Source organism: Pelodiscus sinensis, chromosome 1 (assembly GCF_049634645.1).
Source record: "Pelodiscus sinensis isolate JC-2024 chromosome 1, ASM4963464v1, whole genome shotgun sequence".
Classification (NCBI taxonomy): domain Eukaryota; kingdom Metazoa; phylum Chordata; order Testudines; family Trionychidae; genus Pelodiscus; species Pelodiscus sinensis.
This window is the reverse complement of record NC_134711.1, coordinates 77,737,427-77,759,157: the sequence shown is the minus strand read 5'-3', so window position 1 is coordinate 77,759,157 and position 21,731 is coordinate 77,737,427. Positions and strand designations below refer to the sequence as shown.

At 43.7% G+C, this 21,731-nt stretch overlaps 1 protein-coding gene across 7 annotated transcripts in view; it reads left to right on the top strand.

Annotated features, from left to right (window-relative positions):
* ATP2B1 (ATPase plasma membrane Ca2+ transporting 1) overlaps positions 1 to 21,731 on the top strand; it is a 119,872-nt gene that overhangs the window by 32,575 nt on the left and 65,566 nt on the right. For all 7 annotated transcript variants that reach the window (XM_075932896.1, XM_075932887.1, XM_075932895.1 and 4 more), the window contains exon 2: positions 8,325 to 8,758. In XM_075932896.1, the coding sequence (XP_075789011.1) occupies positions 8,554 to 8,758 (205 nt within the window). In that variant the 5' untranslated portion in view covers positions 8,325 to 8,553. The remainder of the gene's footprint in view (positions 1 to 8,324; positions 8,759 to 21,731) is intronic.

Here is a 21,731-nt window from a genome sequence, read left to right as displayed (position 1 = left end):
GGGGCAGAGCAGCTGGGGTGCTGCTGGATTGGTCTGGTAGTGCCGCTCCTTGGTGCTGCAAGACCAACCCAGCAGCACCCCAGCTGCTCTGCTCCAGGCGTCCCCAAGTCAGCTGCTGCTGAAACTGATCAGCGGCTGATTCTAGGAAGCCCGAGGCAGAGCTGCTCTGCCCTGGGCTTCCCGGCGTCAGCCGATAGTCAATTTTCAGCAGTGGCTGAATGGGGACAGCTGGGGTGCTGCTGGGTTGGTCCTGCAGCCCTGAGGGGCAGCGCTACGGGACCTACAAGGCTGCATCCCAGCTGCTCTGCCCCTGGCTTCCCCGATTCAGCCACTGGTCAGTTTCAGCAGCGGCTGAATTGGGGAAGCCGGGGGCAGAGTAGCTCTAACGGTCTGGCTGCCCGGAGCACTTCTGGGTTCCTGATGGTGCCGGACCATCAGGAGTGCCGGACCAGTGGAGTTTTACTGTACTGTGGTTAGAGAATTCCCGTATCTCTGGGAAGTCTGAGATTCATATGCAGGACTTGAATAAGGTATTTTTATATGACATGACTAAATTTCCTTCTTTGAATCTTTAGAATTCTTCATTTCGACTTCTATATCTTTTTAGGCGAGTACCAGTAGGCAGTACACAACATATTTAAATAGAACATTTAAACCACAATTACTATGCAGACTGAGGAAAACAAAATGATTAAGGTATTTCCGGGGGGGGGGGGGGGGGGGTAGAGAATTCTCGCATAGTAAACAATTCAAATATTTTTAATTTAGTAATCACTCTCTAAATCAGATTTGAAAGGCTAAATAAAACCCTGAATTGTTAGTGATTATAAACTGCTAGTTGAGTAGTTACTGGATGAGTTCAGTGAAAGGGGGTGTGTGTGTGTTTTTTTGATTGGGTCTAATTTAAAGAAGCTTCAGAAAACTTGAGTCATTGCAAAATTGTGTTGGATTGAATATAGCAAATTTAAGCACATTAAGATATTTAAATCAGTCTTTCAAGAAATATCAGATAGTGGAAATGTCCTTGATACAATTTTTGAAAAGCTTATTTTCAGTCATGGGTTAAGCTAAAAGCAGCGGAAAAGTCCTATGAATATCTTTTTCTCAACATTTTTCTGTTCTGTTCCTTCAGGAAGGAGATAAACAAAGGGTCTTTGTATGGACAGTTCAGTGTCAAACTTCCATCCACTAATTTAGTATCTTTTGTAATATAATAGGATTATCTCCCTTCACTCTTTCAGGATCTCATTCACAGGTTGGAGAATAAACACAGGGTCTCCAGATTGTCTTGCAACATAGCCTTTGTACTAATGTGTGGGAATATTTTAAAAGCTATTATATTCTTTTCAGTTTGATCTTTGCTCAGATATAGATCTCCTGACACTTAGGGAATGGTAATGGTAATGAGTTGATCTTTCATGGTAAAGTTAATAGATATTTTAAGGTAATGCTTTCCTTATCCGCTGTTTAAACAGGACACACTAAATGGGGGAGACAGAAAACACTGTTGGAGTATATTGATCTCTATAGCCCTTGTCGTCTCTACTTAAGTTTAGTATAGCATAGCCTAATAGTTTCTGATGTCTTGATTTCTCAAACAGTACATTAAATTTCAGCTGGTAAACTGTTTTAAGAGCCTTTAACAGGTGCTGTCAGCAGCAGGAAGTGGTCTCAGGCCAGCAGCAGCCTCTGCAGATGCCAGCAATGTCTAGTCTTCCACGATGCCGGGAAGAGAAGATCTTAGAGCAACAGCCAATTCACATTGTTTTCAGTAAAAGGAACACTTGCTAACTAAATTCTGTTGTAAGCTAGATCTCATTAAATGAAATTTTGGGACCGCTACCTTTTATTCTTGGGAACCCAGAAATGATAGGCCTGATCTACTCTAGCAAATTGTCATAACTATGTTGCACAGGGATGTTTTTAAAGTCACATCTGACTGACTGCATTTAAACCGACCAACCCCCTGCTGCAGACAGTGCTAGGACTGTTGACCTTACTACCACTTCTCTAAGCAAGGTGGGTTACTTACAATGGTGGGAGAAGCTCTTCTGTCACTGCGGGTAATACCTTTACTGAAGCACTGCAGTGGATTTTTTTCAGTGTACACAAGCCCGTAGTAGTAAGACTTTTTACATTGGTAGAGCCTGTCCTCTTTCTGTTGCAGATGTATATTAAATGAAAAACTTATTGCTGAAAAATAGGTGTCACTAAGGCTGCTTTATAGAAGACTTTTAGCTATGCTGTTTCACTCCTTTTTAAAGCTGCTTTTTCTACTGTCGACTCGAAGTTACATACAGAAGAAATGCCTTCAAAAGGGGCAGTAACATTATTTCACCAAAAATACCCAATCCCAAGCACAAATTACTCCAACTAGGATTACTTGTACACTTGTTTTCAGATTTCCTCTGCTTTTTGTACTAACTTATAACCTTTACAGGAGTATCTAATGATCCTAGTATCAGTTGAGGTAAACCCATGAATTTTGTATAAATCTGGATCCAATTTAGCTTTCTATAAACAATTTTATGTGACTTAACAAATTGGATTCCTGTTATGCTACACTCTAAATGCAAAACACGGGCTTCTGTATAACAGTTCTGCCCCCAAACTCATCTAATTACAGAGAGGAAAGCACCTTTTTCTTAATCGTTTTATTTTAAAACCTACATTTGTAAATTAGTCACATTAAATTAGCTTGTCTTGTAGGGCATGCAGAAGTCAGGACAGGAGCTTGGGAGTGTGTGTGTGGGGGGGGGGACTTGAGCTCTGGGCAGTGGGCTGGGCGCATGAGAGCGCAAGAGTCAGGGTGAGGAGGAGCTCAGGGCAAAGGAGTGGAGGGTGAGGTTCAGAGCAGGAGATGGGCCTGGCTGCTCATAGGGGCTGGGCAACCTAGCCCACTTGGTGGGGGTTGGGCAGCCCAGCCGCTCCCACGTGGTCATTTTGAAGTATAACTGTCCCAGTTATCATAGTCCTCCCTGTTTCTCATCAAACAGAAAATCTTATTCTATACACATACCATTACTTTGGTGCAACCAAACCCTGACCTTGCTTTAAGTTGGAAGAGGAAGCTGAGTAGCAAATTTGGTGCTCCTTAGCATTTAGGAGTTCTTGAACAGACACTCAGACACACAAACTTTCACAAATATACAGTAGATTTGTAGTGTGCTAGGAATTTAAGAAATAAAACAATACCTGCCCTAAGGATCTTAACCTAATTGTATACAAATAACTTGTTTCCAAAATTGTGTTGGATGTCTGCTACCTTAAAATTTAGTCTGTGAAACTTAAACTTGGAGATAACAAGCAAATTCAAATATCTGCAGGCAGTTCTTTTCTCATTGCCAACTATGGGTTCATAGACTTATTGGTTCTTTGTTGAACTAATTAGATTAAGCAAGGCTTTCCCAAGATAATCACTTTGGGAGTCTTTTCCCATAATAAAACTGGGCTGCTGATAATGTGCAGTTGAAGGTCAAATTCTTTACAGAGAAGAACATCAGCTAAGGCTTAATCTGTAAGCAACTTTGAACTATTTTAATAGTTTATAATCTAACTTGCAGCTAAAAAGGATACCTTACTGGTGAAACTTTTTTTCTTTGAATGTCCATGAAAAGTTTGAGTAAACTGAACATGTGAGAAATCTAGTACTGTTTTCCTGGGTGGGGCAGGGGTGTTTACTTTCAACATGGCAGAATGCTTTTAAAGATTAGTTAAGTTCACATGAAAAAATCTGTCTTCATTCTAATTGTGTATTGCACATAGGTTATATATGGTGATTTCAAAGGTGAGGAATTACTTGGCAAAACATTTTAGCTAAAATTCCTATGGTATGTCATGGAGTTAGTCGCCAGTGTGGTGGTGGTGGTAGTATATTGGGTTACTTGCATCTTGTCTGCCTATTGTTGGATTCTTGAACGATCATCCAAATACAGGCCATCATCTCACCAATTACTGGATGAGATGGACTTCTGTTTTGAATCCTGTAGGGCAATTACTTTAGTCCTATTTTATGTAAGTAACACTATCCAGGCCTGACCTCTTGGATTGGTATCCAAAACATGAGCCTTACTTACATAGCTCCTTCCTTTTATTAACTGTTATTTTCTAAAGCAGGGTTGGGGGACCTAAGACCTGGGGGCCAGATGCAGCCTCCGCCTTGCCTGGAACCAGCCCCTGAGGCTCAGGGCTCCCTCCAGCATTGGAAAGACCACACTGGTGACGAGTGTGTGTGTTTGTCTTTTTTTCTTATCTGTGCTGCCGCCAACGGATTTTATTTTTCCTGTGGGTCTGTGGCCCTAAATCAGAAAAGGTTCCCCAACCCTGTTTTAAAGCATTGTTTATACATACCTGTATGAAAAGGGTAGAATCCCTCCTGAAGGAAGGGAGGTGGGGAGGACTTGTGTTAATGGGTCTGACTGAGAAGAAGGGTAGAACTACAGTTCTCTCAAGCACAATTTAAATGCAGTTTGTTCTTGAATGACTCAGTATTTTGATTTCATTTGGCCTTGTGGCTTAAGTTTGCTTTATTGAGATGCTTACAGTAACAAGGCCCCAGCTTTGGCCCTCAGAGGCTAAGCATAGAAAATGAACTACTAGCTGACATGCACAATAGTCCCTCGAGGTCATTACTGAAGGCCATGTAGGGAGCTTCTTGCTTCTAATACCCTGTTGTGTTCCTTTTTGAGAATAAATAAATGAGTCAGTTTTTAGGATTATCAATCTGCTATCTTTCCTCAGCATTATGTATTCTTAATTTTCACCTCCAGTAGTTATAAAAACAGTCATATAGCTTGGATGCAAGTAGGATGAAATTTATCTTAATTCTAACAGTCTTGCATTGACATGATTGTCACATCTTATATTTCAGAAGAGAGCATTGTCATTTAACACTATCCTATACATGTCTCCAGATTATAGAAGGAGCCAACCTTGCCTTTGTTCTTTGCTCTGTTTAGTTGCTGTAAAATCATATTTCACTCCTAGAAGCAAGTTCTGAGAATTAAAACACTTGAGAGATGGCTCTAAACTAGGCTGACTTGCTGGGCCTAAGATGCTATCTCTTTCCACCTTGGGGAATAGGAGTGAACTGAGTTTTCTGTTCTTTGATTGTGAATTCCCCAAAGTCACATTGTACTGGAGAAACTGAGGCAAAGGCATAATGATACTTGCCTGTTTCTGAAAAGCACTGTAAGTTGGATGAAAAAATGTAATATAAGTGTGCTATTTTTGTAATTTCGTAACTTAATGGTTTAGAGACCTTATTAAAATTGGACTACTTAAAGGGTACGTCTAGACTACATGCCTCTGACAGAGGAATGTAGATTAGGCTACCCGGCATAGGAAAATGAAGCGGTGATTTAAATAATTGCTGCTTGATTTAAATTTAAATGGATGCCGTGCTGAGCCGATCAGCTGTCTGTCGGCTCAGCGCGGTAGTCTGGATGCTCTGCAGTCGACATCAAAGGCATTTGTCGACCTCCCAGGTATGCCTCCTGGGATGAGGTTTTCCTGGGAGGTCGACAAATGCCTTTGTCAACCATGGAGCGTCCAGATTACCGCCCTGAGCCGACAAACAGCTGACCAGCTCAGCGTGGCATTCATTTAAATTTAAATGAAGCGGCGATTATTTAAATTGCTTCATTTTCCTATGCCGGATAGCCTAATCTACATGCCTCTGTCATCAGAGGCATGTAGTCTAGACGTACCCAAAATGCAGCTGGTTTCAGTTGATATCCAGTTGAAGTCCATCTTTTTCCTGGTTAGCTGGAATAAAGGACATATCAGAGGCCTAATTATCTTGATACTGTCCTTTAAGTCTAGGGCTACGTCTACACTGGTATGATTTTGTGCGAGAACACTCTTGCAGAAAAGTTCTTGTGCAAAAACTCTTCCAGAAGAGAGCGTCTACACTGGCATGTGCCTTTGTGCAAGAGCATCCAGGCCAGTGTAGACGCTCTCTTGTGCAAGAAAGCTCTGATGGCCGTTTTAACCATAGGGCTTTATTGCACAAGAAATTCATGTTGCCTGTCTACACTGGCCTCTTGTGCAAGAACAGTTGCACAAGAGGGCTTATTCTGAGAGGGAGCATCAGAGTTCTTGTGCAAGAAGCCCTGATTTCACACATTAGAACGTCAGTGTTCTTGCGCAAGAACTAGCAGCCAGTGTAGACAGGCAGCAAGTTTTTGCGCAAAAGCAGTTGCTTTTGCATAAGATTGCGCCAATGTAGACATAGCCCCTATGTTTACTCTTCAGCTGTGGTATATTTGCATCATCACTAAATGTATCACCACAAAAACACATTTTTGCCAACACACAACAGAGAGTCTGAAATGCGTATTCTACTAAAGAAGTAACAAAACATCAAAATATCTAACTCCTGGCCTCCAGCCTTCTGAAGCAGAATCTAGGCCTGTGCAGCCTCTGTAACTATATGGTGGAGAGAGAGAGGGTGCTTTGCAAGCTGCCTGCTGACAACAGGCAGCTCCCATTGGCTGGAAACCGTTTAATGGGATTGTGTGGGGGGCAAGGACAGTGCATGAAGTCTCTCTTTTCTCTCCTGGGCTCACAACTGTTCAGAACCCCACAATGATAACTTTTTTTTCAGTGGCAGGTGGGGAATCTGAGCCTCCCTGCTGCATCTGTGGGCTGGATCTGGCCTGCAGATGGTATTTTGCCCGGGCCTGGTCTAAATGCATGAAACTTTATTTAAAAAAAAAAAAAACACAGCGGGGAGGAAATTATTTAGTACATTCTGAACAAGCAACCAGACTCTTCTGGATCAAGTAAATACATAAACTGGCGTGCTTGTAGGAAGCCCTTTCGTGATATTTCAAGGAAGACATAGGATTGTGACTAGAAACTACTCTGGGTGAAGTAGAACCAAGATCCTTCAGAGGCTGGTGGCTTGAGGTTTGTCCAAATCGTGATTCAGTATTACCTGAATATAGAATGGATCTGCACAAAGATGCACAAAGTGGGTGTGGAGGTGAAGACCAGGTTATGTGATTAGTTTTGGAAGGAACAAGCCTCATTAAGTCATAGGTTTCCTTTGAGAAGTCTAATCCCTGAATTTCTGGGCATGTTTTACACACTCTGAACACAGTAATTCGTCAAAGATGCTAGATATACTGTGGAAACTTTTCTCATGTTTCTGTAACTATTAGTTTTATATTAGAGCAGGCTTGGGCAAAAACACCTCCTGTGGGCTGAATCCGGCCTGCCAAGCCACCTGATCCAGCCTGCAGATGCAGAAGGGAACCTCAGGCAGTTGCCCTTGCTTGCCCTGCCCCCACACACAGCTCAGTAAAGTGGCTGCTGAGTTGTTTGAGTTTTCACAAACTGTGAGCAGAGGGGTGGGGAGAGTTCTGGGGGCAGGAGCAGCCATAAAGCACCACAATCCTATTTAAGATAGGTAGCAGGTGAAGCACCTCCCCATGCTGCCCCGTGCCCCCCTCTCAGGCTCTGCAGTCTGTGCAGGTTTGGGGTTGGCTCCTACCTGAGAAGCATGCTGGGCTGCTGACTGGTAGGTCTCTTGGCCAGAGCCTGCCCTGACCCCAGCCCCTCTGCCCCCCCACTCATGCCCCCTTTATCCCACATAGGCCAAACCCTCTGCCCCCTCTTAAACCCATGCCTCCTCTCAGGTCCTGCACCACAATCTCCTGCCCTAGATCACTACCCAAACCCCTGCTCCTCAATCCTAGGCCTGAGGTCACAATTGCCTCCTTCACCCAAACTCCCTCCCAGACCTCACCCCAATCTCTTACCCCAGGCTTCCTTCTGCACCCAATCTCCATCTGACACCACACCTCCTCCATTAATATTATGGAAGAGTGTGGCCATGGACCATTTTCCAAAATCTTGGAGTGATCAAAAATTATCCATCCCTGTATTAGAGTAACACTTAGAGGCCATGGTGAGATGGAATTAATACTGTACATATAAAAAGTGGCAGTCTCTACCCAGATGGGTTTAATGTAAGAAATAAGTGAGTATGACAAATAGAGGAAGTGTAAGAATGATTGAGACTAGTACCAGGAATGTGTAAATCAAGAAAGGTTGTTATATAGCCTTTGTGTGCGTTTCACAGACTTGGAGACTCAAGATGTAAGGACCAGAAGATTGGCTATTACTGTTGCCTACCGTGACAGTTTATGGTATGCGTCAAGGGGCTTGAGGGATTTGAAAGACTGGGTTGAAGCTTTATATATCTAATATTGCACCAATGTCCCACTTTTGCTATGTTGCTTATTTAAAGTTTTTCTAACAATGTTTAATAGATTTGAAAATGTATACTGCTATAAATGGCTCTAATTTTTCCCTAGATTGTACACCTTCTATGACTAACTTGAAAAAAGGAACTCACCATGGGACGACATTCAAGATTCCTCTCTGGAAAGGGTTACTGATATCAGACTCTTCTATTTGGCTGATATGTATCTGCTCGTCTGACTGTCTTCATATCTAAAGGATTTATTTTACTTTTGGAAGTATTTCAAATAAATTGTTTCATTTTTTTGGAAACTTGTTTCTTCACACTAAGGACTATACATCATGGGTGATATGGCTAACAACTCAGTTGCATACAGTGGCGTAAAAAATGCTGTAAAAGAATCTAATCATGGAGATTTTGGAATCACACTTGCAGAGCTCCGTGAACTTATGGAACTACGATCTACAGATGCATTGCATAAAATACAACAATGTTATGGAGATGTCTATGGAATCTGTACAAGATTGAAAACTTCACCCAATGAAGGTAAGTGTATTGTGGCAGTATGTGTCCAAATGATCTTTCTTTAAATTGAGTCAGTTACTTTGGCTCTGAATGTGATAAGTAATCAAACAGAATGCTATTTTGTGTAGGCTGCTGTAAGAATAAAATTATGATCACCTATCATGGTAATGAATAGCAAAATTTGTTAACTAGACCAACTTCTGTGACTGATATATACAATTACAGAAAGTAAGCATATTTAAAGATTTCAGAAGCAATTAAGTTACACAAGTCTATTCCACAGAGCTGAAATAAACTTTGAAAATTTGTTTCTTGCATTTTGAGCATCTTCAGACTTGTTTCTAGCCTGTAAGGTAAGTTGAGGATTGTAAGAACTGCATTGACTGTTTTTCAGTATAACTACTATTAAGTTAAGGCACAAATTCTATATATGTTAAAGCTGTGCTTACCAACTAAGTTGATGTATTGCTACCCAATTTCACTTTAGCAATATGAGCTCATCTGTTGCCCATGATGGGGGAGGGGAAGGAGGAATGTTTTAATGCATGGACCTCTTCTGTTGCAGGGCAAACAATGAATGTTTCCAGTTTAATTTACTTTTGAAAATTTTAATTTTAAAGCACTTGGTATTGACAGCTCTTTTGAAATTGAAGGATCTGAAACTGAACTTTGTCTTCATTTTGTACCTCTATTTAAGGAGAGTATCTTAATACTGCTGTTTTAATATAACATGGTGATTACAGAATCATTTGAAATAAGAGCTTAGTAGAGGGGATTATGACTGTAAATTGTTCTGGTTTTTATATTTTTTTCTTGTCATCTTCATTATTGTTTGAATCCTGATGAGTATTTAGTTTTGCCTGAGCAGCAAATAGGCTTATCTTGTAAGGATTGACTTGACCTGCTCTAAGTTTGAGGACAGTTGGTTTTTTAGCATACTTTCATATTGTTTATAGATTTATTCAAAACTTCTGTGTTTAACTGTTTCAGATCTGTTAACTGCAAATTGCTTGTTCAGTAGTGAAAGTGATAAAGTATGGTGAAAAATCTTAATGGATGAATTATGTAACTTTAAAAGACACCCGAGGATTATGTAATCTTATGGTGTATCTATGCTACTTTTTGTCTGTTGATTGTCTTTGCTGACTGTGGAAAGTAAAATGGAAGGTTCGAGAATGTGGCCAGCCCCAGAGAGGTGCAGAAACAGGCAGCCTTGTATTAAAAGCATTTTAATAGAAGTTAAAAAAATATTCAACTATAACTTTTTATTTATCAGCTTTTTACATGCGTGGGCGCCAGATAACTATTAACAGTAACAATAAACAAACTGCAATACAGTAGAGGAAGATGCCCTGGGGTTTCTCTAAGTCTAAGTAATTATCAATAACACCAAGGATTTTTATCAGTTATATTTACATTAATTTTACTCATAAGGTTTAACATCTATTTAACTCTTAACTGTACTATTTAACAATTTCTAACTAACTTACTCTTAACACTATTATTTATCAACCCTTTAACTAACTTTACACAGAAATACTCACAATTATCACACATACAAGAGACAACAGAGACAACAGCATATTCGTTATTTGTCACGCTCTGCAAAAGATTCAGTGAGCGGGAGGGGGTCCTCGGGTGATCAGCCCTCAGAACCTGGCTCATGTTCTGCCTTCCAAATGTTCGGGAACCCTCAACTGCCTGCAGGAGAGGTAGCTGTTTTATAGAGAGCAAGAGCTTTCCCGCGCCTAGTTGTGATAGGCAGACTGAATCTGTTAAGCCTAGTGACAGGCTGAGGGGGAAAGGAAGGGGGTGAGATGGCCCTTGAGTGGCGCGAACTTTGTATGACTCTTACCTGCCTGGTGTCTTACTCCTGGTTTTTACTGATCTTAAGTCACATAGTGCAGGATTTTTGGTTTGAGGGGAAGGTAAACGTGGGCTAGGAAGGCTATGGGCACGAGGCCTGGCCAGAAAAGAGCCTGTTTTCACACTGACTTGCATATTCTGCAAAAGAATTAAATGACTATTATTCACTACTCTAATAAAGTATCCTGAATTACAAATGACTAGTGGTGATGAGAAAAATGCAGGGTGTTTTTTTTTAAAAGCTGAGAGAATGACAATGTTGATACAAGTTGTTTTTTTTGTATTTCAGTCTGCTATAGTCCACACAATGGTCATTTATGAAGCTTCATATAGTTATTACCAGTTCAAGAATCCTTGTAAGAGTTTTATTACTCTGGCTAATCAGCAGTCCCATGTACTGACCCAGGGATATTTTAGAACAACAGATGTTGTGGTGTTGGTGGGATATAGAGGTTTTTTTACTTTGTGCTAGCTGAGGGCTAGAATATTCCTAGCCAGTCAGACTAGTATAGTGTAAGGGTACAGCATGAGTAGTAGACTAAACAGGAGGTACATTTTGAGTATATACAGAGGATAAAAGTGGTTTGAGGGTGAGAACTGAAATATTACATATATACACACCCACCATCTAGCATTAGAAGAGCGCATGTAGTTGATGACAAAGTTGTAGACACTGGCAATAGATGAAATGATCAGTTGATATTGTTTGTCTTCAGTTCAGTTACTGGTGAAAAGTTGTGTGTGTGGGGGGGGAGGGGGGTGTGAAGTTCTGTGAAAGGAACTGTACCATAAGGAGTGTCCTGTTAATTAAGATTCATTTATCAATTTCAACTTCTTTGTGATCAGAGTAAACCCTTTTTAATAAGGCGCAGTGATATCATAAACACAACAATGGCTTGTAGAGAGTGTCAAACTTCTGAGGTTATCAAGGGTTTTGGATTTACCATATGTGCCCAAACAGCTTGTTCCAGAACTAGTTCACTACCTGACTCTTTAGTGAATTGTACTCTTTGACTCCACCTGGCCCTACTGTTCTATGTTGCTTTGCCTTTGAAACATGCAGAGGTGGCATTTCAAAGGGCAGGGGATCCTGGAGTCAGCTGGGGACTCCCTTGCTGATCCCGGACTCCACGTGGTATTTCCCCAGAACCTGGGCAGGTTCTGGGGAAGTGCCGCGTATAGCCTGGGGCCAGTTGGGGTGTCCTCAGCTGACCCCGGACTCCTAGTGGCATACAGCATAGCATGGAGCCCAGGGTGAGCAGGGGACTCTTAAGACCCCTGCTGACCCTGGGCTACATGGCTTTGAAATGCACAAGAGTCCCTGCTGGGGACTCTTGTGCATTTCAAAGCAGGCACCCATGTGCAGCCTGGAGTCAGCAGGACTTCCTGCTGGCCCCCACAGAGTTCCACATTGTTCCTTTGAAACGTACATTGACTAGTCGATAGAAATTCCGTCAATTAACCGTATTTTAACATCCTTATACCACACCTCACTGATGTAGCCCCTGACTGAGGGGAGACACTCGCCACATTCCTCTCACATCTGAGTTTAGGGGGCACCCAAGGTAGTAGATTTAGTGGGGCTCCCATGGCTTTGTGGTGGGACCAGAAATGGGGGGTTTAGTGCATGGGAGGGAGGCTGTGGGAAAGTGGGACTGGGTTCTGGAGTTGGAGTGGGGGTTCAGGAGTGGATTGGGGGTGAGAAGTAGGGTGCAGGAGCCACAGGAGCAGGTTAGGGATTGGGGGTGGAAGGTCTTTGAGAGATGGGGAACTGTGGGTTGGGGTTCTGGGTGGCAGGGGCAATGCAGATGCCAGTGTCTGGGCAGTGGGAGAGTTTACTTGGTACAAATTGTAAGTAAGGACTAGTACAGATGAAGTTATAGTAATTAGTTACTTTGAGGCATATAGTGCTTTAAAATTTACCATCCCTACTTGGGAAAGAAACTAAGGGGTTTTTTGTTTTTTCTTTTTCAAATTTCAGCCAAAAAATGGAAGACTATTAGAGCCCAAGTTGTCTTTAAATTTTTATGGAAGATGAACTATATCCGATTTCAATTTAAAAGTTCCAGAGCCAATTACCTTGTTTACTGCTGCCAACTTTTCTTTTTTGAAGACTGTTTTTAGAATGTGTGTACAGCATACCATAAACCCACCTCAGGCAAGAGACTTTAAAATCTTCCTATAACTTTGCTCTGCTTCCAGTGTAGGAGAATATTGGCCTTCAAAAACGATTGAATTATAACTAACTTTAACTATTAATTCCTTAACATACTTTAGGTATATCTAGTCATTAAATTAAACTTGAGGTGTTAGGCTAACCAGCGAGTATCTATCCTAAACAGGTAGTGTTTACTGGTTCCAGTTCTGGGTAGAGAGCTGCTCCACCCCTTGGCTCACCTGGCAGGTGGGGGCTGCTTCTGCCAGCTGGAGCAGCCTCTGTGGTGGGCTTGGCCTGCCCCACCTGATGCAGGTTACATGCTGGCTTCCCTGGAGCGGGGCTGGCAGATCCCAGGGAGTTGGCTGTAGAATTTGTGATGAAGCCTCCTCCCTTCTCCTGGGGCTGACAGTTTATTGCCCGCTACGCTGTTTTGCTGCGGCTGCAAAGTCTCTACTCTGAGAGACGACACCTCTGTTGTAGAGAAGCCTCCTTCCCAGGAGCGGGGCCAGTAGTGGCTGGCAGGCCTGCTCCTGAGGAGGCTTCCCTGTAGGTAGGGGTGCCAGGTGTCTGGTATTCACCCGGACAGTCTGGTATTTTTGGCTCCTGTCCAGTTTAAAAAAAAATTCAGAAAATATCAGACATTTTAGGTGTCTGGTAATTTTCTGAATTTTTCCCTGGCCAAGAGGCAAAAATGCCGGGCACCTGGCAACCCTACAAACACTCAGTGCCCGGCCTCCCCGCTGAGCACGCCTGGCTTCCGAAAACCACAGTCCCCCGACCACAGCTCTCATGCTTACCCGGTTCCCCAAGGCTGCTGGCACAAAATGGCTGCCAGCCAAAAGACCAAGGGGAAACCATGCTTTACCCTGGGTCTCAATGATCAATTGCTCCCCTGTTCCTATCCCTGCACTAACTCTTAAAGGGGACATGCAGTTTTATTTTAATTTGGGAGAGTCCTCCCCCCCCCCCCCAACCGCTTCAGTCTCTCCCCTTTTTCCCCTTCAACAGAATTTTTTCCTTTTGGGGGGGGGAGGGAGGGTTGGTATTTTTGTTTCAACCATCTGGCAACCCTACCTGTGGGCTGTACAGCATAAGCTTGTTTAAGCTTTATACTGTAGAACCTGCAGCATGTCTAACTGCTGAAAATCTCAGGTTTGAACAGTTGCCTATTGAGCAGACTTTTTACATACTCAGTATTAGATTGTTTTTAGTGTTCACTTTTACATGTACCAGAGCAAGTGGGACAATCAGCAGTTGAGTGAATCCACATTAAATTGAATACAATTTGATTTTTTTTTTTTTTCAAACAGTCTCCAAACGTGGGCTAGAACCTGGGTATTTTAGTAAAAACCACATTAAGTTATGCTCAAGAAGCCATTTGGCTATTCTTTTGCCATTTTGATCTACAGAATTAAGGATTTACCTTTTGACTAAGGCTGATCTATATTACATATTAAGTCATCTTGCATCAACCTGTCCGTAGATGTCTGCACTCAAACTGATAAGCACCCTGTTTTTAAAAGGAACTCATCAAATGGCAGTCATGGATGATGACTGCTGTTAACAATGTACAGGTGGATGGCCTATGTTGGCCAATGTTGGCCCTAACAGTCATCTAGCAGCTATCCCTGAAAGTGAGTGCTCTGGTCACAATTTTGACTTCTGTTGCCCAGGGAATTGGAGACTAGAAATCACCATGTGGGGTTTTTTAAGCCTTTTTCTGATTGTTTCTGATAGTTAAGCTCAGTAAGCACACCTAGCAGCTCATCCTCATGTGCAGTTGCCCAAATGAACAGGCTAGCTCTAGGCAAATGGTACTAAATGTCTCTTCCAGGCAAGAACACAGGAAGTATGGGAATTCCCTGGCCTCTAGGGGGGAAAGCTGTACAGAGGCAATTACAGACCAGCTATAGAAATGTGATTGTCTACAACTAGATAGCATGGGAGATGTAGGCAAAAGGGTCCAATGAGATAACAGCAGTACATAGTGAAATTGAAGAAACTTTGCCAAAGATACCACAAGATCACAGTACCACTGTAGATCTGGTGGTGCGCTGCAGACCTGCTGCTTCAACGAAAGTGTTTGCCATCTTTGGTAAAAACCACATCAACACCTCACACACCTTGGATACCTTGGAAGGGCCCCAGACAGAGATCCCTATCATGAACAGTAAGGGGAACGATGGAGGAGACATGGCAGGGAACTCATGCCATGCTGCAAAACAGGATGTATTTGAGACTTTGCCAAATTGTAGCCAGTCCCAATAGTCAAGCATAGATGATGCTGACAGAATGGAATTCAAGTTGAACTGTGTGCATGCCTTTTTTTCCCTTTGCGTTGTGTGAATTTTAAAGTGGTGTTTGGCCCACCTCCAAATTAAGAAAAGGTTTTTTTAAAAATTTTCATTATTTTACTTGTACGTCTGTCCTTTTGCTGTACAATAGAAGTGAAACTGGCATCTGCTTTTATTCCCCTATTGGATTAGGCTGTAGGGTAAAGGGCAGCATGGAGAGCACATATTTTGTGTATGTGGTGGTGCAACTTTTATTCTCATGAGAGATCTGGATACAGTTTTTATGGAGATACACTGGAGAAAACTGCAGGGTTCCCTGTAAGATGAGCACTTGAGTGGCTTACCCAGGAGAGATTCAAATGCTATCCTGTTGATTAGTAGAGCGCCCATAGCCAGCAGCATGTTTCTGTTGGTGGTTCCCATCTGTACATGTCTCTGTGCACATGCACAATTGTTTCCATCCATCTATGGAATAAGCTAAAGAACACTAGTCTCCCAAAAGTTTCTAGGGGTGACTGCTTTCTTCCTGAAGTAGAAGATGTTTCCTTATCACTCAGGAGTGAGTTCACCTGGCATCATTGCAGCAAGTAAGCATCATGCAGACCTAGGCCTTTCTTCTGTGTATTTTGTCCTTTTTGGGAGTGAGAAACGAACACATCGCTCCCCCACCCAGGAGGCTGAGAGCAGGGGACAAATCCTAACCCCACAGTGCCAGATAGTCCACAGTCTGGGGAGCAAGGAAAGGTGGGACCCACTCCATTACTGGTGGGAGGCAGGGACAGGAGAGCAGAAATTTGGGAGGGAGGGGCACTACAGTGCTAATGCCACTATTGCCTAATTACAGAAAATAATGCCTGTATTTAGTACACATTGCCATATACTCATGCTTATGGCATACTGGTATTTTATAACTTCAGATAAGAGAAAATTCTTCGCACCATTCTCTTTGCCTTTGGCAGACTGTGATCGCTGGGGCTGGAGAGCAGTGCTGTGCTGATGTGCTCCAAAAGTAAAGTGTCAATAAGCATTTCTTACAAAAAAAAAGTGTTTATAGGAACAGGAAAAATGTGAGTTTTGAGATTCTTTCCCATCTGGCTGTAAATCCAATGACACATCTGTCTGGCTTATCCATTGCATCTGGAGTTCCAGCTTTCAGGGAAATCGGTTCCATACCTGCAGAATGCCTGACCCTGATGAAGACAGGCAAGGGAGGTTGGGTTCTGAGGGATCAGCAAGGCAATGTTGCATCAGATCATGAACTAAGGACTTGGGGAGTCAATATGATGAACAACACGGGGAGAGATGAGACAGGAAAGGCCCAGGAGTCATAATGAGGCAAGGAACATTTTCTTAAGTCACTTATAGGTTGCATACCTTGGTTGATCTTCAGGCCCCAAAGTCTTCTTTCCATGGTTGCTGCTTCCTGGATCCTAAAACATGCCATATGGGCTGTATCCAGACTCAGGGTTTTTTTTGAAAAAAAGTAGCCTTTTTTTCGAAAAAACCTCACCTGCGTCTAGACTGCAGCCGCGTTCTTTCGAAATTAAATCGAAAGAACGCGGTTTTTCTTTCGATGGCGGTAAACCTCATTTCACGAGGAAGAACGCCTTCTTTCGAAAGTTCCTCTTTCGAAAGAAGGCGTTCCTCAATGTAAATAGGGCTTCTTCGAAAGAGAGCATCCAGACTCACTGGATGCTTTCTTTCGAAAAAGCAAGCCGCTTTTTCGAAAGTTCAACGTGCAGTCTAGACGCTCTTTCGAAAGAGGCTTGCAGTCTAGACATAGCCATGATGTAGAGTATATCCTTACCACTGCCACTACATACCAAAGGATAGCAAGGAAAATCCCAGCTTCATTGTGACATCTATGAGAGATGTGGCCTGTGTATTTGGATCTACTAAGGACTACATTGTGCACTCAATGGGCATACATATTTACCCTGTTAAAATTTTGTATAACAATTTAACATTGCCTGAGGGTTTTTATTATTTTTGGAAAATCCTCTTTAATTCACAACAAATATTGCAGCATGCGTAGCGGTAACCAAAGCATTCAAAACTTACAAATGCATGCTAACTACCACAGAAAGCATAGCTTCAGGAAAACAATCTTTTATAAAGACATATTTTGCACTAGTCAAAGCTACAGACCCAGAGAACACTAATACAGAACACTACTATAGATGATTATCAAAGTGCTTTTTTAAAAGCTCTCCCTCAAATGCATAGGTTCATGAAGAGCACATGTAACAAGCCTGAGCCAGTACTTGAGTCTTTCCTCTGTGCTGTCCAGGTGGCCAGAGTATGGCCTTAAGTCAAGGGAATAAGCTAGGTTCCTCAGAATCACTATTGACACATTAATAAAGTTAAAAGCATTCATCTGGTTGGGGAGGGGAAAAAGATGCCTACTTGCAGCTTTCTGAACAGTCCTCTGGTCTAAACGCAAGCATTGTGCACTTTACCTGCTAAGCCCACATTGATCTCTGTGAAGATCCTTGGTAATCCACTTACCATAACCAAAGACCAATAGCCCTTTCTGGTGATGTGGTCTATGACAAGGGGTATTGGGATATACATGCTATCTATTGCCCCACCTCGATTTGGGAACTCCATTGCTGCAAATCCATCCACTGGTTACCGAAAGAGTACTGTGTGTAGGAGATGACTAATGGCCTCTACGCATATTGCATAAGTGTTCCCCACTGTGAATTTTCCAACTGCAAAATACTACTGGGTAATGGGGAGTCAGTCTGGCATTGAAGACTTACAAAGTGCTGCCGCTGCTTGCTTGCTTCTCCCTCAGTGCCACTCATGGTAGTATCCAGGCACTGGAAGCTATTGCATGAGCTCAGCGTACAAATCCTGGTGTGGCCTTTTTACATCTGAAAATTCTCGCTGTTGTTCATAGTCTTAATCCTGCATTACAATGGACTCCCCTCATTAGTGCTCACTTTTCAGAGCCAGAAGAGGTGGTCCTTCTGCAACTGCTCTGTGAATGCAAACTGTTTAACAAAAAAAAATCTTCATGTCTCCATTTGTTGCAGTACTTTCTGAAGGTTTGCAAGTACAGGAGAATCATGCATCCTGTCTTTGCAACATTCATAGAATAGCTCAACTCTACACGTTCCATGCTTATCAGGAATAGCAAAGACTGAGCATTTCCATGTGAGTTTGTGGTATTAAGAGAAGTTATGAGCGGTGTTCCCGCTAAGATTTTCCATCTTTAATCCTTCAATTTTCTTTTGAGCGGGTCGAAATTTGTGCAATACCAACATAATGAGGTAGTGGTGTGGATGTGCACCCACCAGTACAAACAAACTGTAGATATAAATATATATTCTAAATAGTCCCATATGGGATAATTAACAAGGAGCAATGCTTATTTATTGTGCTCACAAACTCATGATACTGTATATAGTATTTATTTATATTTATATTTTTTTTAGTCTAAGGCAGAGGTTCCCAAACTTTTTGACATAGACCAAAAAATCCATTCACGAGCTTTTGGAGGACCAGTAATATTCATTTGCATATTCATTAAGCAAATGATGAATATTCAAATAGCTTTCTGATCCTCCCAAAGCCTCCAGTGCCAGCTTTAGCAAAGCTTTTGATATGGTCACCCACAATATTCTTGCCAGCAAGTTAAGGGAATGTGGATTGGATAAATGGACTATAAGATGCATAGAAAGCTGGCTAGACCAGGGTTTCCCAAACTTTTTACTTTAGTTGGAACCCGTGTTGGTTTTTCTTTTCCCAGCCCAAAAACGTAACCGCATATTTAAAAAAAAAAATTGTTTTAACTGTTTCACCCAGCTGCATCCTCTGCCCAGCCCAGGCCAGGGCTTGGGGAACCCGGTGCTGCAAGGGTACTCTGGGAGGCGGGAGTGGGAGCAGATTGGGGGTAGGGTATCTGGCTAGGAGGGTGGGTGTAAGGAGGGGACTTGGGTAGGAGTTGGACCTCCCTGGTCTGGCACCCTTGGACCTGACTGGTCCCAGAAGAGGGATTTTTTTTTTCCTTTAGACCAAGGGAGTTCATTTCAGGGCTCTTGGTGTCTCCTCCTCCCCCCTCCCCCGGCTTCTTTGCACCTCCTCTCCAGCAACCCATCTGAGCTGCCCACCCCTGCTGGTTCCCAGAACCTCCCCCAAAACCATCCCCCACAATCCAAGGGAGTGCAGCACAGTTTTTTGCAGCCCCTCATAGCCCAGCTGAGCTGCCCTTCTGTTCCCTATGCCTTCCCTCATTTACCTCAGCCCAGCTGAGCCCTGCACTGGTTCCCTGCATGTATTCCCCCCCCCATAGCACAGCTGAGCCCTGTTTCCCTTCCCTGCATGTATTCCCCCCCCCCCATAGCACAGCTGAGCCTTGTTTCCCTGCACCACCCCCCAAGCCCTGCAAAACTGCTGAGCTCAGCTCTGATTTCCTGCACCTCCCTCCTCATGCAGTCAAACTGAGCTCTAGCTCTGCACCTCCCCACTGCCACAGACCAGCTCAGACCAGCCCCGCCCTCTTCACTCTTGCAGCCCAGCTGAACTCCATTTCCATGCACCTCCCCCCAAACTGTGCTGCTCAGGTGAGCCCAGTGCCCCGCACTCCTCCCCCCCCCCCTCCCTGAGCCCAGCCTGGTGCCCCTATTTCCCCCCTCGCTACACCTCTGCCAGGAGCCCAGAACACCTGGCTGCATCTCTGCCCAGCCTGGTCCAAAGCTTGAGGGACCTGGCACAGCATGGGCACTCCAGGAGCCCCGAACACCCTGGCAGCCATGCTGAGGCCCGGTACTTTCTTCCCGCGGACTGGTACTGTGCCATGACCCATAGTTTGGGGAATGCTGTTTAAGTTAAACTAAGATGGCTACTGCTCTTAGACCTTGGAGTACATGTATCATTATCCTTTCTAACAGACAGATGCCTGTTTGGAAGATCTTGCAACTAAGGCTTCACTCTACAACACAGCTAGCATCACACCTAGTACTTGTTGCTTCTGACTCCTGACTCATAAGAGCCAGAACCCTATCAGATAGCAAAGATCTGGTCTTAATGCAATATAGTTTACCATGTATGTATTCGTAACACAGGATATGAAAAAAATAAGATCAGAGTTATAGATATCAGCAACACTCAAAAAAAAAATCTATTAAAAGAATCTTTTTCTTTCTTACCATAAACCATTAACACGGGGTGGGCAGTAATTGTTCATTGGGGCGGGCGTCACTCCCAAGAATTTGGTAAGTGGTTGAAGGCTACACTCTTCCATTGTATTAATGGAGAAGGTGCAAGAGTCTGGGCTAGAGATTGGGTGCAGATGGGTACTTGGGGTAAAGGGGTGGGTGGAATCTGCAAGGGAGTTTGGGTGAAGTAGCAGATTATGACCTCAGGCAAACAGATTGGGGCAAAGAGGGGGTGTAGGGCTTGGAAGGAGGTTGTGACCTGGGGAGGAGCTGCAGTGTCTGGGAAGGTATATGGGGGCTGGAGCAGGCATGCAGAAGGTTTGGGTTTCATGGGGTAGGAGCAGAGGGTTGGAGGAGGGACAGAGGGACTGGAGTGCTAGAGAAATCTTATCTGGCTCCCAGCCAGCAACTCAGCAGGTTCCTTAGCCAGGGTCCCTGCCTTCCAGCCCCTGTATATATCAGGGGAGCTGTAGGAGCAATGTTCATTGCTCTGAACTGAATGCTGTGAGCCTGGGGGATGAGGGAGGAGAGGCGCTTCACATGCTGCTTGTCCTGCAAACATGCAACTGCTATTGGCCGAAACCAGCCAGTGGGAGCTCCAGGCTCTGTGTTTAGAAACACCCACGTGGCCCTGAAGCTGACTTACCTGCTTGGCACTCAGGAATGGGGTAGGCAGGGAGCCAGCTGAGGCTCTTGTGGCTGGATCTAGCTCACAGATTGTCCTTTTTTTGCCTAGCTGTGGAGTAGAGGCTAGAGCCAGCTTCTCCATTTATAGCAGGTAGCAGCTGCTGCTTCTGCTTTTCCTGGAGGGTGAGTGCCCTGTCCCCTCACCTTCCCCAGCCCAACAGCTGAGCTCCTTGCCTGTGTGGGGAGCTATGAACCTCTGTGGGGCTCAGAAAAGAGCTGTGCAGACACGCAGCTTATAGGGAACCTTGATTATGGGATGGGGGTGACTTTACGTGATGAAGAAACTGAATGCTGGAAACTTCACCTCCTAGTCCCAGAGATCCTTGGCCCTCCTTACTCTCCCAGAATATTGTAAACATTTCCCGAAAGGGTATTATTCCAGATCAGGGGTGGCCAACCTGTTCTGGACGAAGAGCCAACATCCAGCTGGAACCAGCATGTAAAGCTGGGGCAGAAAAGTTGTAGAGCCAAAAAAAAAAAACCTGTCCCTTTAAGAAGGCTTTTTGGATGGCCATTTTAATCTGGATGCTCTGCCCCGGTGAGCACAGGGGACCTGGGAGGCATGGGTTGTGTTCCGGGGCCTCAGAGGTGGCTTTGAGCTGCACTGACAGGGGGAAGAGCCGCAGGTTGGCCACACCCACCATAAGGAAGAGGGTATGTCACATTGGGATACTTATCTTTGATGTGCTGCATTTTTCATCAACACTCCCAGTATGCCCGTGATGTACAAACTTTGGTTGAAGCAAATTATATCAGTGTACAGATGCTGAAGTTTGTAGAGTGGTTTTGAGCTACATCCTAGGTGAACGAATCTGTCCCACTTG